Below are 15,500 nucleotides of genomic sequence, written 5' to 3'. Positions count from 1 at the left end.
CAACACTGAGGGTTGCGATCCGTTGCTGGACACGGAAAAAAGACCAAAAAAAAAAAAAAAATGTTGTTCCATGAAAAACCTACTTTAGCTCACAATTTAATCACACAACTGCTTTTCCTTGAGACGACCTTCATATGCTGGTATGCAGCAAAAATATTTTGTTCTGTTTAGTCACACAGAATTTTTAAAAAATGTGTACTCAAGGATTATGATTTAGTAAAATTTCTACAGCTTGACCAAAGACATTCTAAAGTCAAATTGGCTTTGTTTTACTGTGAGTACATGGCAGTGAAGAATCCCGTGACTACTAGTATGACTTTGGTGCCACTGTCATTGGCATCAGCAGTCTTACCGACGATCATAAATGTCAATACAGTGAGAAAGTCAAAGGATCTCTTAGTATTATTATAAAAATAGTTTTCATCCCATGGACCCCTGTGGGGGCTCAAGAACTACTTCCAGGGTCCTACAAACAGCACATTGAGAACCAGTGGTATAGTGGAATCAGACTACCTGGGTTGACTCCTGGCTTCACCCTCAGAGAATAGGTGACTATGGACAAGTTCCCTCACCTTTGTGTGACCCGGTTCCCGTCTCTGTAAAATGTGGGTAATTGTAATTACTTAATTAGAGTTATTGTGAAGACTAAATAGCTGAATATATGTAACCTCTTAGAGCAGTGCCTGTTATATAGTACTCAAAAAATGTTAGCGTTGACTATAGTCACCTCTGCAGCTATATCCACTACTAACAGGAAAATAAAAAATCTTTTTAACCCTTTCCCTTTTTTGTTCAAATTCCTAAAAATAGGAAATAACGTTGCCCCAATTTATCCTTTAAAGTCAAACAGAGGTCATAGTTGCTACCCAGGGTGTGAATTTTTTGCTCTTAGGTCAAGTTCAGTCAGTTTGGGGAGAACTCGGTAAGAAAATAAAAAATAAAAACATTGCCTCCTATCCAGCAGGAGCTATAGATGAGTCAGGGTTCCTTAGAGAAAGCCAGAGCAAAACTCACATGTGCCTTAACATAACCAGGACACATATGTTGTATATAGTGAGTATTGATGCTAACTCTGTTGATGAATGGGTTGCATTAGGCCTGGGTAGTCATGTTTAGTATTCAGGAAAGATTCAGAAAATGAGCTCTTCCTGTTGAGTCAGTGGATGGCAAAATCAGCCACTTGTATGTAATGTATTCCATTAGCAGACCAGAACTCCTTGAAAGTGTTGGATTTTTCACTTATTTGGTTAATGTAAGGCTCATTGTTATTTTGATCTTCACTTAAAGCAATAAGAATCCTGGGAATTAGAAATCTGTAATTCCTAATAACCTTTGTACTTTACATCTGGATTGTTAGAAATGTTAAAACAACATGATATCTTTTCCTTGTAGAGTTTTGGGAGTGCTAGCAAATCTGGAACATCAAACAAGAAACCTGGTATGTATAATAGTGAGCTTGAAGAATTGCTAAGGTAGTTTGCTCTGTTATAGTCATAAATTCATAATTTCTTGTTCTTTTCAGAGATTGCTCAAGTAACATCAGCATATGTTGCTTCTGGTTCTGAACAACTTAGCCTTGCACCAGGGCAGTTAATATTAATTCTAAAGAAGAATACAAGTGGGTGGTGGCAAGGGGAGTTACAGGTAATATTATTTAAATAACATCAATCAATTTTATTAGAAAAGTAATGCATGCTTATGAAAAAGGTAAAATTAATAAAAATTTTAGATCATCCATAATCATAATATTTAGAGGTTATCAGTATCAACATTTTAGTGTTTTATGTTTCCCTCTAGTCTTTTGCCTGTTCATTTTTAGCACAATTGAGTTGATGTTATAAGTAACAATTTAAAGAATAATTTTCTCTAAACACATGATCGTTTTCCAATAATGCATGCCTTAATAAACTGCAGGTCACCTTCTTAAAAGAAAGCATAGCATCATCTTTGCCTGGGATAGCCCCAGCCTTGCAGTGTAGCCTCTAAGAGAAAGGCATGATCCAGGTTGTGTACTGAGAAAATACTGCCCATTGGAATGTCCCCAGTAGTCTTAGGTTTTTGAAATAGCAGTGCAAGAAAAGAGAGTACAGACATGGATGAGCCTGGTTTTTTCCTAAAATGTTAACATATGTTTATTGCATATGTTTTGATAGAGAAAGAGAGTTCTTTTCTCATTTCTAAAATCACCTTTAGGGTTAAAAGATGATGAGATAATAGCTGTATTGTTAAATAAGATTGATATATAATTGCAATGCAGAAGATATACACAGTTCATTGCAAATCAGAGTCTTTGGATTCCTAAAGAAGAGTGGGCATTCAAATTTAATATCTTCTTGAATAATCCCCTGAAATTCCACCTTCTGGTTTACTTTGAAGATGGATGCAACTAAGTGGGAGATATGGCTCTCCACAAATTTTATGTATGACATCATGATTAATTATTAAGAAGTATTTGCAGTGGGCTGCACCATTTTAAGGGTTGATGTGAACTTATTAGGAAAACTCTAGAAAAGCCTTTTTAGATTGTAAATATTATTTGTATGAAATATTCAGAAAACCATTGAGTCTTAAAGACATCCAAATAGACTTCTACAGATGGCATTTTCAGTAGCACATTGAAGCACATATTGTAGTCAGTCTTCCTGTTGTTTAATGTTGATCTGAAAGGCCAGTACTGAGTTCAGGTGTCCCCAATACCATCCTCATTTCTGAAACCAGTTACAAGTTTGGGAGTCACCAAGACTAGCGTCAAGTTTGGTGATTCACTAGAAGGACTCACAGAACTCACCGAAAGCTGTTTCACTCACAATTATAGCTTATTTCAGCAAAAGGATATAGATTAAAATTAGCCAAGAGAAGAGACACATGAAGCAACATGCAGAAGCGTTCCACAAAGGGAGCTTCCAGTTGTCCTCTTCCAGTGGGAGTCATGAACAGCATTAACTTCTCTTGGCAATGATGTGTGACAATACACACAAAGTATTGCCAACCAGGGAAGCTCACCAGAGCCTTGGTGTCCAGAGTTATTATTGGGGCTCCGTCACACAGATATGGTTGATTGCCCATGTGGCTGAACTCAGTCTCCAGCCCTTTCAGAGGTTGAGCTGGAACTGCATGACCCAAACATCTGCCATAAATCACTTTGTTAGATTTGGCATGGCCCAAGACCAGGCAAAGTAAGACACTCTTATCAGTTAGGATAGTCAAAAGATTTAGAGATTATTTCCCACGAGTCTAGTGCAAAGGCCAGACCTCTCTTTGGGCAAGGTTGAATTTTTTACTGCACAGCCAAGGTTTTTCTAATATTTAAGTTATGTCTCAATGATTATTTTTAATCTCATCTTTCAATTTTATATTCCTTTTGCTAATTTTATAGGCCAGAGGGAAAAAGCGACAGAAGGGATGGTTTCCTGCCAGCCATGTTAAACTTTTGGGTCCAAGTAGTGAAAGAACCACACCTGCCTTTCATCCTGGTACAGAATTGTGTTAACTTGTATTTCCTCTTAGAGAAGTTTATTAAGACTGAGCAACTACTTGAATTAGCTAACTCTCTGAAAAATATTAAAAATGGGTTCTTTCTTTACCTCTGCTTAAAAGGAACACGCCACTAAGAATTTCCTTTCCGGGCCGGCCCGGTGGCGCACTGGAGAGTGTGCCGCTTGGGAGCACGGCAGCGCTCCCGCCGAGGGTTCAGATCCCATGTGGAGACCGGTTCCCGCTCACTGGCTGAGCGCGGTGCGGGCGCAACACCGAGGGTTGCGATCCCGTTACCGGTCAGTAAAAAAAGACAAAAAGGAAAAAAAAAAAAAAAGAATTTCCTTTCTGAAATGTTTTGTGTATAAACAGCTTGCTGTTCATTGATACTTGAACCATTTCATTCCTTGAAATTTTTCAATGTGAAATTGCTACACTGTCATACATAAACTGAAGCAATTTACTTGGATTTTTATCTGCAATTGGGAAATTTTTACTTTTGTAAAACAGAGAACAGGGGAAGGAAAGCTGGACAGAGAGCAGCTTAAAGGAAATTTTAATATTTAATATTATAGTAATTTAAATCCTAGGGAGTTTTAACATTTGATTTATGTAGAAATAATTCATTTGTTTAATTTGTTATTTTGTTCTTCTGATAGTATGTCAGGTGATTGCTATGTATGACTATGTAGCGAATAATGAAGATGAGCTCAGTTTCTCCAAGGGACAACTTATTAATGTTATGAACAAAGATGATCCTGACTGGTGGCAAGGAGAAGTCAATGGGGTGACTGGTCTCTTTCCTTCAAACTATGTTAAGATGACGACAGACTCAGATCCAAGTCAACAGTGTAAGTAGTATCAAATTATTTATCTCTCATCTAGAGTGAAAACTTCAATAAGCAGCACTGCCTTTATTACTTTCTGGATCAGATCTTAAACTCAGCACTCACAGCTAATGTAGATTAATGTTTAAAATTTAAAAAGAAAAAAGAAACTTTTGTAAGATCAAAAGTTACACTGCTTTATTTTAAATACTTTTCAGTAGCTTCAAACCTTAGCATTAGACTTTACATGAAAAAGAGTATAGTTTCTCTATGGGTTCTTTGGTGTGACAGCCATCTATGCTGCAGCGTCCCTCCAGCACTGTCCTCTTTTTCAGCATCCAATGTTCTTTTTCAGCTTTATAGAAAGTGGCCAGTAATTGTCCTATTCAAAATTATCCTNAAAAAAAAAAAAGAATTTCCTTTCTGAAATGTTTTGTGTATAAACAGCTTGCTGTTCATTGATACTTGAACCATTTCATTCCTTGAAATTTTTCAATGTGAAATTGCTACACTGTCATACATAAACTGAAGCAATTTACTTGGATTTTTATCTGCAATTGGGAAATTTTTACTTTTGTAAAACAGAGAACAGGGGAAGGAAAGCTGGACAGAGAGCAGCTTAAAGGAAATTTTAATATTTAATATTATAGTAATTTAAATCCTAGGGAGTTTTAACATTTGATTTATGTAGAAATAATTCATTTGTTTAATTTGTTATTTTGTTCTTCTGATAGTATGTCAGGTGATTGCTATGTATGACTATGTAGCGAATAATGAAGATGAGCTCAGTTTCTCCAAGGGACAACTTATTAATGTTATGAACAAAGATGATCCTGACTGGTGGCAAGGAGAAGTCAATGGGGTGACTGGTCTCTTTCCTTCAAACTATGTTAAGATGACGACAGACTCAGATCCAAGTCAACAGTGTAAGTAGTATCAAATTATTTATCTCTCATCTAGAGTGAAAACTTCAATAAGCAGCACTGCCTTTATTACTTTCTGGATCAGATCTTAAACTCAGCACTCACAGCTAATGTAGATTAATGTTTAAAATTTAAAAAGAAAAAAGAAACTTTTGTAAGATCAAAAGTTACACTGCTTTATTTTAAATACTTTTCAGTAGCTTCAAACCTTAGCATTAGACTTTACATGAAAAAGAGTATAGTTTCTCTATGGGTTCTTTGGTGTGACAGCCATCTATGCTGCAGCGTCCCTCCAGCACTGTCCTCTTTTTTTTTTTTTTGTCTTTTGTCTTTTTTCTGTGTCCGGCAACGGATCGCAACCCTCAGTGTTGCCCCCGTACCGGACCGGGGACCGGCAACGGGATCGCAAGCCTCGGTGTTGCTCCCACGCCTCGCTCAGCCAGTGAGAGGGAGCCGGTCTGTATGTGGGATCCGAACCCTCGGATGGGAGCGCCGCCGCGCTTCCCAAGCGGCGCACTATCCAGTGCGCCACCGGGCCGGCCCGCACTGTCCTCTTTTTCAGCATCCAATGTTCTTTTTCAGCTTTATAGAAAGTGGCCAGTAATTGTCCTATTCAAAATTATCTTTTTAGTGTACTGATGCCATTAATTTTGTAACATTCTCATTTATTTCCCTCATGTTTACACACAGCATCCAATGTTCTTTTTCAGCTTTATAGAAAGTGGCCAGTAATTGTCCTATTCAAAATTATCCTTTTAGTGTACTGATGCCATTAATTTTGTAACATTCTCATTTATTTCCCTCATGTTTACACATCTTCCAGGTTGGGAGAAAACTGAAAGCCTGTTTAAAGTGTTTGTGAAATCTCATTAGGTGATTCTTTAGATAGCTACCTTATGCTACAAGGAATGTATGAATCAAGATCTGTTCCACTATTTTCAGAACAAGGGTCCAGATCTCAAAGTGTGAAATTTGGGGTTATATAAAATTATCTCTTGATACTTCCCTAGCCTTTCTTATAGTTGAAAATAAACACAACATTAGTAATAAAGTAGGGAATAAACAGTACTTGGAAACAACTTTTAACCTTTATAAAATGGATGTCTTTTTCCTATCCTTTTGATTTTTGGTTTTGTTTAAAAGATACATCATGATTTTATTTTTATCATTCTTGTGAAACTATTTAAAAGATTTAGTCTTTCATGTAAATTTAGCTGCTGAGAATATATAAAAGGTAACGCAGTCAAATCTGAGATGCACTTATGATTCAGTGGAAGCATTATGAATTTATTTTATACCGTACCTATAATTTTGTGTATTTTCACTTTAGAGCTTATAAAGATAGTTCTGATCCTGGGAGAAGACCTCCCTTTAGGTAAAGCAACTAAATTTCCCAGTGTGGAGGTGTAAGGTGTCCAGTTTTTTATGGTTTGAATATTCATTCCCAAAAAAAGTCTCAAGGTTTCAGGAGAAGTAGTAAAGAAAATTATAACAACTTGGGTTGCTTAATGAATGTCCATTTTTAAGCTCTGCCTATGGTTTGGCAGTTTGCAGTGATTAATTAGAAACCAGTTTATGTGATCAGTTAGAAATATGAGCAACACCTTTCTTGGAGCTGAGAGGGGAAGATACTTTTCAGACCTGGTCAGTCTGGAAGATGGTTCAGGTAGTGATCCCTGAAGGCATTCCAGTGTGTCAGTACATTTGGTTTTCATAGTGTCTGTGATCTAAATATTTTGTTTTTCAGATTTTTTTTTGTTCTTGTTCTTGTTTTTCAGTGGTGAGACACGTTTTTCCTATTAAATCTCTTAGAATAAGGCATATAAAGAACAGGTAAAAGCTGTTCTAAAGGAAGGACAGGACCATGCCCCCAGGCCTTCCCTTCCTTTCCCCTACCCATTCTATGATAATCCTTTTGAGTTTCCCTCTAGGAATAATTTCAAAATCACTATTTTAGAGGAATCTACTTTAAGACAGTGATAACATCCTAGGGAAGTAACCTTCCCACAGAAAGTTAATTGACAACTTTTTATTTTTAAAAGAAACACCATAGTAGGTAGTCATTCATTTTTTTTTTATTTGTAGTTAATGTTTGATACATGAATAATACAGAAAATAGATTGACATGAATTATCCAAGGACACATTTGCCATGGAAATTACTTTATGCCAGAAAATGCTTGTTTAGTGTGTGTAGAACTGTCAGAACCCCAATCTGCTTATAGATGAAGTACCCAATCTAAATAGTGCTATCCAATAGAACTTTCTGCAGTGAGGAGAATAGACTATATCTGCACTCTCCAACACAATAGCCACTAGCCACATGTAGCTTTTGAGCATTTGGAGTGTTGCTAATATGACTGAGAAACTCAGTTTTTAATTTAATTTAATTTAATTTTAATTAATTTAAAGTTAAATAGCCAGTTGTGGCTTTTAGCTACCATACTGGACAGTACAATTCTAGAAGACCACCAATTCCAAGCCATCCCTGAAATGAAAAAAGGAGATAGCAGTGTTGATACATAGAAATAAGAAGAAAAAGGAAAGTTGTCCTTCAGCCATTTCTGACCTACTCAGTGATTTCAAAGGAACAGAGTTTCCATGTGCTTCAGATTTTACTTTTTATGTTGTTTTTGAATTTTATGTTAACATTCTTCCCACTACCCAATTAAGAAATTCATTTATTTGGTGAGTACAGTCGGCCCTCCATATCTGTGGGTTCTATGTCTGTGGATTCAACCAATCTTGGATCAAAAATATTCAGGGGAAAAATATTGTGTATGTACTGAACATGTACAGACTTTTTTTTCTTGTCATTATTCCCTAAACAATATAGTATAACAAATATTTACATAGCATTTACGTAGTATTAGTATCATAAGTAATCTAGAAATCATGTAAAGAACACTGGAGGATATGCATAAGTTATATGCAAATACTACAGCACTTTCTATCAGGAACTTGAGCAGCTAGAGATCTTGGTATCCACAAGCAGTCCTGGAACTAATCCCTCCACAGATACCAAGGGACATCTGTATTCTTTGAGTGTTTACCATGTACTTACCAGGAATAAAACATGAAAAGATAGTCCTTGCTTGGAAGCAGCTTTAGAATTTAGTGGGGAACACACATTCAGATAAATGTAAGAATTGCTATCATGAATATTTATACAAATATGTATTGAGAAAAGATTCCGTAAATCTTCGTGGGAAAAGAAAGCATGTCCTGGAAGACTTCACAGAGGGGATTTGATTTGGGTCATGAAGAGTAAGTAGTAAGAGTTTGCCAGAAAGGCAAATGTTGGGGATAGGAGGAGGTGCCAGTTATTTTCTCGATCATTTTATATATCGAGAGCTGGAAAAATAGAATGTTCAAGAGATTATTTCAAAATAGGAGTACAGGATACTTCAAAAAGTTCATGGAAAGATTCATATTATCCTTCAACTCTATTTTCCACAAACTTTGTCTTTCCATGAACTTTTTGAAGTACCTTTGTAGTTTCAGTGCTCTCTTTGTTATAAAATTATTACCAGCAACTTACCTATTTCCTTGTTTTTTGCTGATGCATATGTCATATTTTAGTTTGATAATATCTAAAAATGAATGCTTTATTGTTTCACCTAAATCAATGACCAAAGGTTTGTCATCCATTCTAGAATGAAAGGGCTCTCAGTTCTTTAATTCTGAGGACATTTCCCAAATAGATTCCTCTGAGAAAGTTTGTTGTTTCTGTAATTATCTAAAAATGAATGCTTTATTGTTTCACCTAAATCAATGACCAAAGGTTTGTCATCCATTCTAGAATGAAAGGGCTCTCAATTCTTTAATTCTGAGGACATTTCCCAAATAGATTCCTCTGAGAAAGTTTGTTGTTTCTGTAAAACAACCAAACAGCTTTTTACATCACCTAAGACAGAGGGGAGGACTGATTTTGTTTATTTGAAATAATTATTTATCAGAAATTGTGAAGTCATAATTGCTTTTTCAAAGAAGGTAAAGAATAGAGTTAATTGTATTGGTAGCTAGGAAAAATTCACTCACATTAGATTTGTATAAGCCTATAATTTTAATAGGCTATGGTTCAGAAAATGCTTAACCCTTAAAGTCAGGAATTGATTGGAGATCTTTGTTGTCCTACCCAGATTTTTAGAAATAAATCATCTGCTGATAGTCTGTATAAGTCAGTGAAAGCTGGTTAAAGTGTAGTTTGCCATTTGTTTTTCTTTGGCCCTTACAAGTATGATTTTCATTTTATTATGTAAGTAGAATGTTTTTTAAAGGCTGAGAATTTTAATAGTTCAAATTTGTTTAGTTAATGTTGCATGTTATTATTAGTCAAATTTTTTCTTACCTGCCTAATTTGCGTTATGTTCATTTTATCCCTCATTTTTCTTTTTTTAGGACCCAATGTTGTCTTCCAGTTGTGAAAGCACCCCAGAGACCCACTATCCAAGTTTGACTCTAGCGTGGAGGCAGGGCAGGCAGCCCTGATCAAATATCTCCTACACAATCCATTTACTTCGTTTGAATGTTAGAGCCACTTGTGATTATTTCTTTGTGTTTCTAACTTAAAGTTAAAATTTATTTGTAAACATTAAAGGATAGTGGGTCTTTGTGTGGCTTTCGCTGCTGTTCACTCTGGCATCCTTTAGCATTTTTCTTCTTTTTTAATTTGGTAATTGTAGGTCATTAGCATGCATATTGAGTTTTCCCTTATGTGGTGGGAGTTCAAACACACAAAGACCCACTATTTGCACAAACTATTCTTACTGGTTTGGAACGGGCTGCCATGCTTTTCTAATGTAATTGTGACATGTGTATTCATTACATAATTCAGATAAGATTTGCTTATGTTCTGCTATTATGTTTGACCTAATCCTAATCCCAGTGAGCTCTTATTTGGCTCATATGTGATTTGCCCTCAAATATGCAGTTTATTACTTTCTTATATGCCACTGTGAGTACCAATATTTCAATTGTTTAAAGGCCAAGAACTGGAAATAATCTTTTCTGTATTTTCTGTGTATTTGGGATAGGAGCAATAACATTTGGGGGAGCTTTTCTTATCATGGAAGAGAAAAGCGGCCTGCTCTGGCGGATATGTGCAGAGTGGGATATGTTTAATCTGTTCTAACTGCCCCCTTTTCTGTATTTTCTGTGTATTTGGGATAGGAGCAATAACATTTGGGGGAGCTTTTCTTATCATGGAAGAGGAAAGCGGCCTGCTCTGGCGGATATGTGCAGAGTGGGATATGTTTAATCTGTTCTAACTGCCCGAGAATGAACACTGTACTATGGTAGTCCCTTAGGATCTTCATGTGCTCTGGGCTGATGTAGATATTGTATAATGTGCTGCAGCAGTTAGTTGTTACTTCCTTATTGATAACCTAAAAATGGATTATTTTTGAGGAATGAAAGACTCCCATCGTTGACTGTGAGATATGAAACCTTTCCTGTCTTAGAGCATTTATATCTATAAAACATTTTGAAGTCAGAATTCATGTTACCTGTTTTAATCAGGTGACTACATGTTCGAGTACACAAAAGAACACTGGTTGGCATTCTTAATGTATTTAGTAAAGATCATAAGGAATCCTTGAAGAGTTTAAATGCCCCTGGAACAGTCATACAGGCTCTGGTCAAGAATGAGTAGGAGTGAAGGAAAGACATATGAGAGCTGGCATTCCTCTATGTCCATGAAGCTTCTTTGAAGCTCGATTGATTTTACCATCCAGACTTCTCTGTCTAATATGTATTCTTCAACCACATTGGCTACTTTGGCATAGGATTTTTCTTTTCCTTGAATGGAAAACACTTTAAAAATAGCAAACATTATAATAAACTAATATATGTGACAGTACTTAGCTGAAACAAAAGTTTTAGTAAGCAGTGTTAAACTGTATTTGAAGATCAATGAGAAGTTTATGCAATTTAAAATGTTTACAAACTGCAGTGCAATCTACTGTGTGTGAATGTCAGAGTATTATCAGGTAAAGTGTACATACAATCACGGAGTCTTATTTCCTCACAGAGTTCTTTAAGAAGAGTGAAATATGTTCTTATACCTCTCAGTTTAAGTTAGGGGCATATTTTGTGCAATATTTATGTTAATGTGCCTATATATTATGAGTGAATTATTTCAGTCATACATTGCCTAAATCATAACTTTATGACACTTGAGGAAAAACCAACAGTTTAGTTAAAACTTCACAAAGTTCAAAAGTCTGTGTTCCAAAATGCTTCACATTATTGGGATGTAGGGAGATATGTGTGTGTTCCCTGGGGTGGGGCTTTTTAGTTATTAGACCACCTCCATTTTTAGCATTTGGCATCATCATACTTTTATGACATTAATAGGAAAGCAATAATATCATTTTACAGGTGGAATAACAGATTTGCCTGCAGTCACTAAAAGAGACAGTGCAAAGATTGGGTCCTTGTGAATTCAAGTGACTCTTCCAAATTGTATGGATTACCTAGTCCCTTGCCTTCTATTTTCTGAACTTTCTGCTTTTGCACCCTTTAGTTGAGTTCAGATTAAAGACAGTTGATTTAAAATCCATTTTTAGCCCTGAGGTTAGAAATCAGACCACTGTTGATTAGCCACATTACTTGGCGCATAACATTTTTTCTTTATAATTTTAAATATGGGCTTATCTAATATACTGATAAATTATTTCAAAGGTATTTTTATAGCTCAGATTGCTTCACTTTTACACTGCTAAATATAGGAATGACATTCAGGTAAAACTTAGCATCTGTAATCACTCTGAAAATAATGTGTTCATCAGGTACCTATGGATTAAATCACATAGTGGTCACATAGTGGCACACTGTATTTAAGCTGAATGACAGTCTGGGAAAGAAATTTATTGTATTAACTGAAATACCACTCTGTGTAGGTATTTTGTCATATATTTGAGAGAAGGCTAAAAAGAAAGGAAGTTGTATGGCATATAATAATAACTAAAGTCCTTAAAAGTGCATGCAATCCTTTGCAGTACCTCACTCAGCCACATATTTGTTCTCTTCCTCATTCAGCATAAGGCAGCTTTCAATGTGCTTAGAAAGCAAAATTAGAAGGAAAGAGTTTGTCAGAAACAGAATTTTTAAATGGTAGTACAAGTGAATAGATTTGAACCCTGTAGGAGGTAACGATTCAAAATATCTGTTTATTTAAAGATTACAATATGTGATCATCATTTTTAAAGTATGTGATTAAACCTGATGGGTTTTCCAGCAATGAAAAAAATCAGTTCCAAAACCAAACCTGATTTTTAGGGAATTTGAACATTTAAACCAAACCCATTTGTTGTATGGTTTCTTTAAAACTTTATCTTAAAGACTCATTTAAAAATAATACAACCATTTTAAAAATGTAACTGCTATTATGAATACTGGTAATTTAGAAGAAACAGGGGGAAGGAAAAGTAGCGAAAGAAAAGCCAATTCCAGTCCAAAGTTTTATTTGCCAAGTTTTCTTAGAGTGAATTTTACCAAGTTATGAATTCTTATAAATAGAATCTCTAATGGAAATACCGACAGACTTTTGCCTAAAGTGGCATTATTGGATGCTGCTGTGATGCTACTGTAATGTAATAAATTATTAAATTGTTGCAAAGTGCTGTTTTGCCTTAAATTTTTATTTTGTGTGTCTTGAAAACTATATTATTAAAGTATTGAGATTGTGCAAATGCTGGGCACGCTTGGCATGAGATAATCTGTTTTTATTTTTACAAAGTTGTAATATAACTATGCAAGTATGTTTATTAAAAGGACACAAACTACACTACTTGTACTGTGTATTTCTTTTTAAGCATCCTTTAAAACTTATTTTTAATTGTTTGTATGTAGTCATGATTAAATGTCTTTGGAATTTCTCTCTTTCCCTAATGTAGTCTTTGGGTATAGGCCAGCAAATTGTTTTACATCACAGAGGGCAAAAGAAATTTTTAAATGCTCAAAATTGAGATAATTTGATCTGATATCATCGTGTATCTCAAAAGTGAAAGAAATTTTTATTTTAATATGTTCTTGTTCACAGAAGTAAAGGAAAATATAATCTAGGAAAATAATAGACTATTATGTTTTATATGTTATGTTATTTAATAATAGACTAATGTTATTTTAAATGCAACATTTTTCCTAAAAATATTGGAAAGAACTTACAAATTAATACTCATTGCAAATGTTGAATAAGACTTTTTTAGTACCAAATAAGATTCTATAAAAGAAACTACAATAAATACTTGGGAGCATCAGAATTAAGCACTTAAGTAATCAAGTTGGTGGTTTTATAAGCCATTGGGTGAAAAGAAAAATATGGATCAAAATCCACCATCAATGCCTAGCATAAGCAACCTCTTTCCAAAAAGCCTTTCCTCATCTATGGAAAATTATTCAACTAATATGTATGGAGTATTTGCATAAGGCCAAGCAGAGTAGTAGGTGCTAGGGATACAAAAATGAGCATCAAGTGGTCCTAGCTACTCGTACATAGCTCTGTGAGGGGATGAGGACCATAAGCAGATAATTCTGCAACAGCACACTGTACTAAGCACAGTGAAAGATATTTACTGGGCACCAAGGAGTACAGAGGAGGAATACCAAATTCAGCCATAGATTGGTGAATGAGAGAAGACTTCCTGGAGACAGCAACTACCAGACCCATAAAATAAGTAGGAGTAAGCCAGATTTGGGGGTGGGGGTGGGGGTGGAGAGTATAACAAAGACAGGAAACAGCAGGGGTGGAGGTAGGGGGCAGTGATTATAAGCAATTCAGTGTTGCTAGAGTGGAAGTGCAAAGCCAGGAACAGGGAAAGTTGAGGTCTGAGAGGCAGACCACGGGCTAAATCAGAGATTCTCTAGCTAAGCTGTATGTTGGAATCACCGGGGAAGCTGTAAAAAGTTACTGATCCTGGGTTCTGATTCAAATGGCCTGAAGTTTGGCCCGGGCATGGGGATTTTCCAAAGCTCCTCAGATGATTCTGATATGCAGCCAAGGTGGAGAAAAAGTAAAGATACAGAGTTCTGAGGGAAAATTGGCTGAGTTGGAGATTGATGGAATATGAGGGTAGGTGGAAGAGTCAGTCATTCTCAGATTTGTATCTTGGGTGACAGGGTGGGATAATGGTACTACTAAATGCAGTAAAGAATCAGAGTTGGAAGCAGAAGATGAGTTTGGTTTTCACTACAAAGCACCTGTGGGACATCCAGATGGAATTGTTCAGCAGGTAGTCAAATATAATCAAGATATACAGCATCCAGTGTGCACCAGCTGACATGTATGACATGTATGTTGGTAGTTGCCGAACCAGTGAGAATAGATGGTATTACTTGGGGAGAACATTAGATCTCTGAAGAGATAAGCCGTTAAGGGTTGGATAATGAGGGCCTGGCCAGTTAGCTCAGTTGGTTAGAGCGTGGTGTTATCACACCAAGGTGAAGGGTCCAGATCCCCTTACCAGCCAGCCTCCCAAAAAATAAGTAAGTAAATAAAAAATAAAAAGGGTCGGTTAGTGAAAGGAACCCATGAAGACAGGAAATAGAGAAGTTCTGCAAGAATAAGATTGTCTTGCTAATATTGCCACCATTTTTAGAAAATTATTAAATTCTGGCTGTGTGACCGTTGCTCATACCAGAAAAAAAGAAGTGCTCTTTATTAAGGACTTATTTAGCCTAGGTACTTTTTTAAGGTCCTTGTATGTGCTACCTCATTGTTATTTTCTTTTTACAGATATGGAGATTAAAACAGGGAGGTTAAATAACTTGTCCAAGGTTATACAGCTAGTAAGTGGTAGTGTTGGTTCAGCGCAGTGGCTCCCGGGTCCATGCTTCCAGCCTTTACACTTGGGTACTAATATTGCCACCATGTTTATATAATGATGAAGTTCTGGCAGTCCGACCATTGTTCATCCCAGTGAAAAGGAAAAGAAGAAAAATCAGAGACTGCATGGTGTTTTGTGTACGTAAAAAGGATACACAGAGAAGAGGCAACAAAGCAAGGACTGAATATAATAAACAAGGTTAAGAATCTATAATGATAGTATCCAGAAGGATAGAGCTGAACATAACCAGTTTTTTTAGTAACAGCTTTATTGAGATATAACTCATATACCGTGCATTTCATCCTCTTAAAGTTTACAATTCAGTGGTTTTTAGTGTATTCACAAAGTTACACAACCATAATCACTTACAGAACATTTTTCATTACCTCAAAAAGAAATTCTGTATCCTTTAGTTATCACCCACATTTTCTCCCTATACCCCCCCCCCCC

General features: G+C 35.9%; 1 protein-coding gene across 1 annotated transcript in view; it reads left to right on the top strand.

Annotated features, from left to right (window-relative positions):
- Positions 1-15,500, top strand: part of LOC103604607 (intersectin-2) — a 60,048-nt gene that overhangs the window by 13,075 nt on the left and 31,473 nt on the right. The window contains exons 6-10 of the mRNA XM_008589176.1: positions 1,393-1,438; positions 1,523-1,644; positions 3,377-3,485; positions 4,669-4,674; positions 5,036-5,227. Coding sequence (XP_008587398.1) covers positions 1,393-1,438; positions 1,523-1,644; positions 3,377-3,485; positions 4,669-4,674; positions 5,036-5,227 — 475 coding nt within the window. The remainder of the gene's footprint in view (positions 1-1,392; positions 1,439-1,522; positions 1,645-3,376; positions 3,486-4,668; positions 4,675-5,035; positions 5,228-15,500) is intronic.

The sequence above is a fragment of the Galeopterus variegatus genome, unplaced genomic scaffold (genome assembly GCF_000696425.1).
Source record: "Galeopterus variegatus unplaced genomic scaffold, G_variegatus-3.0.2 Scaffold5280, whole genome shotgun sequence".
In the NCBI taxonomy this organism is placed as follows: Eukaryota; Metazoa; Chordata; class Mammalia; order Dermoptera; family Cynocephalidae; genus Galeopterus; species Galeopterus variegatus.
The sequence above is the reverse complement of the archived record's forward strand: the minus strand, read 5'-3'. Positions and strand labels throughout refer to the sequence as shown.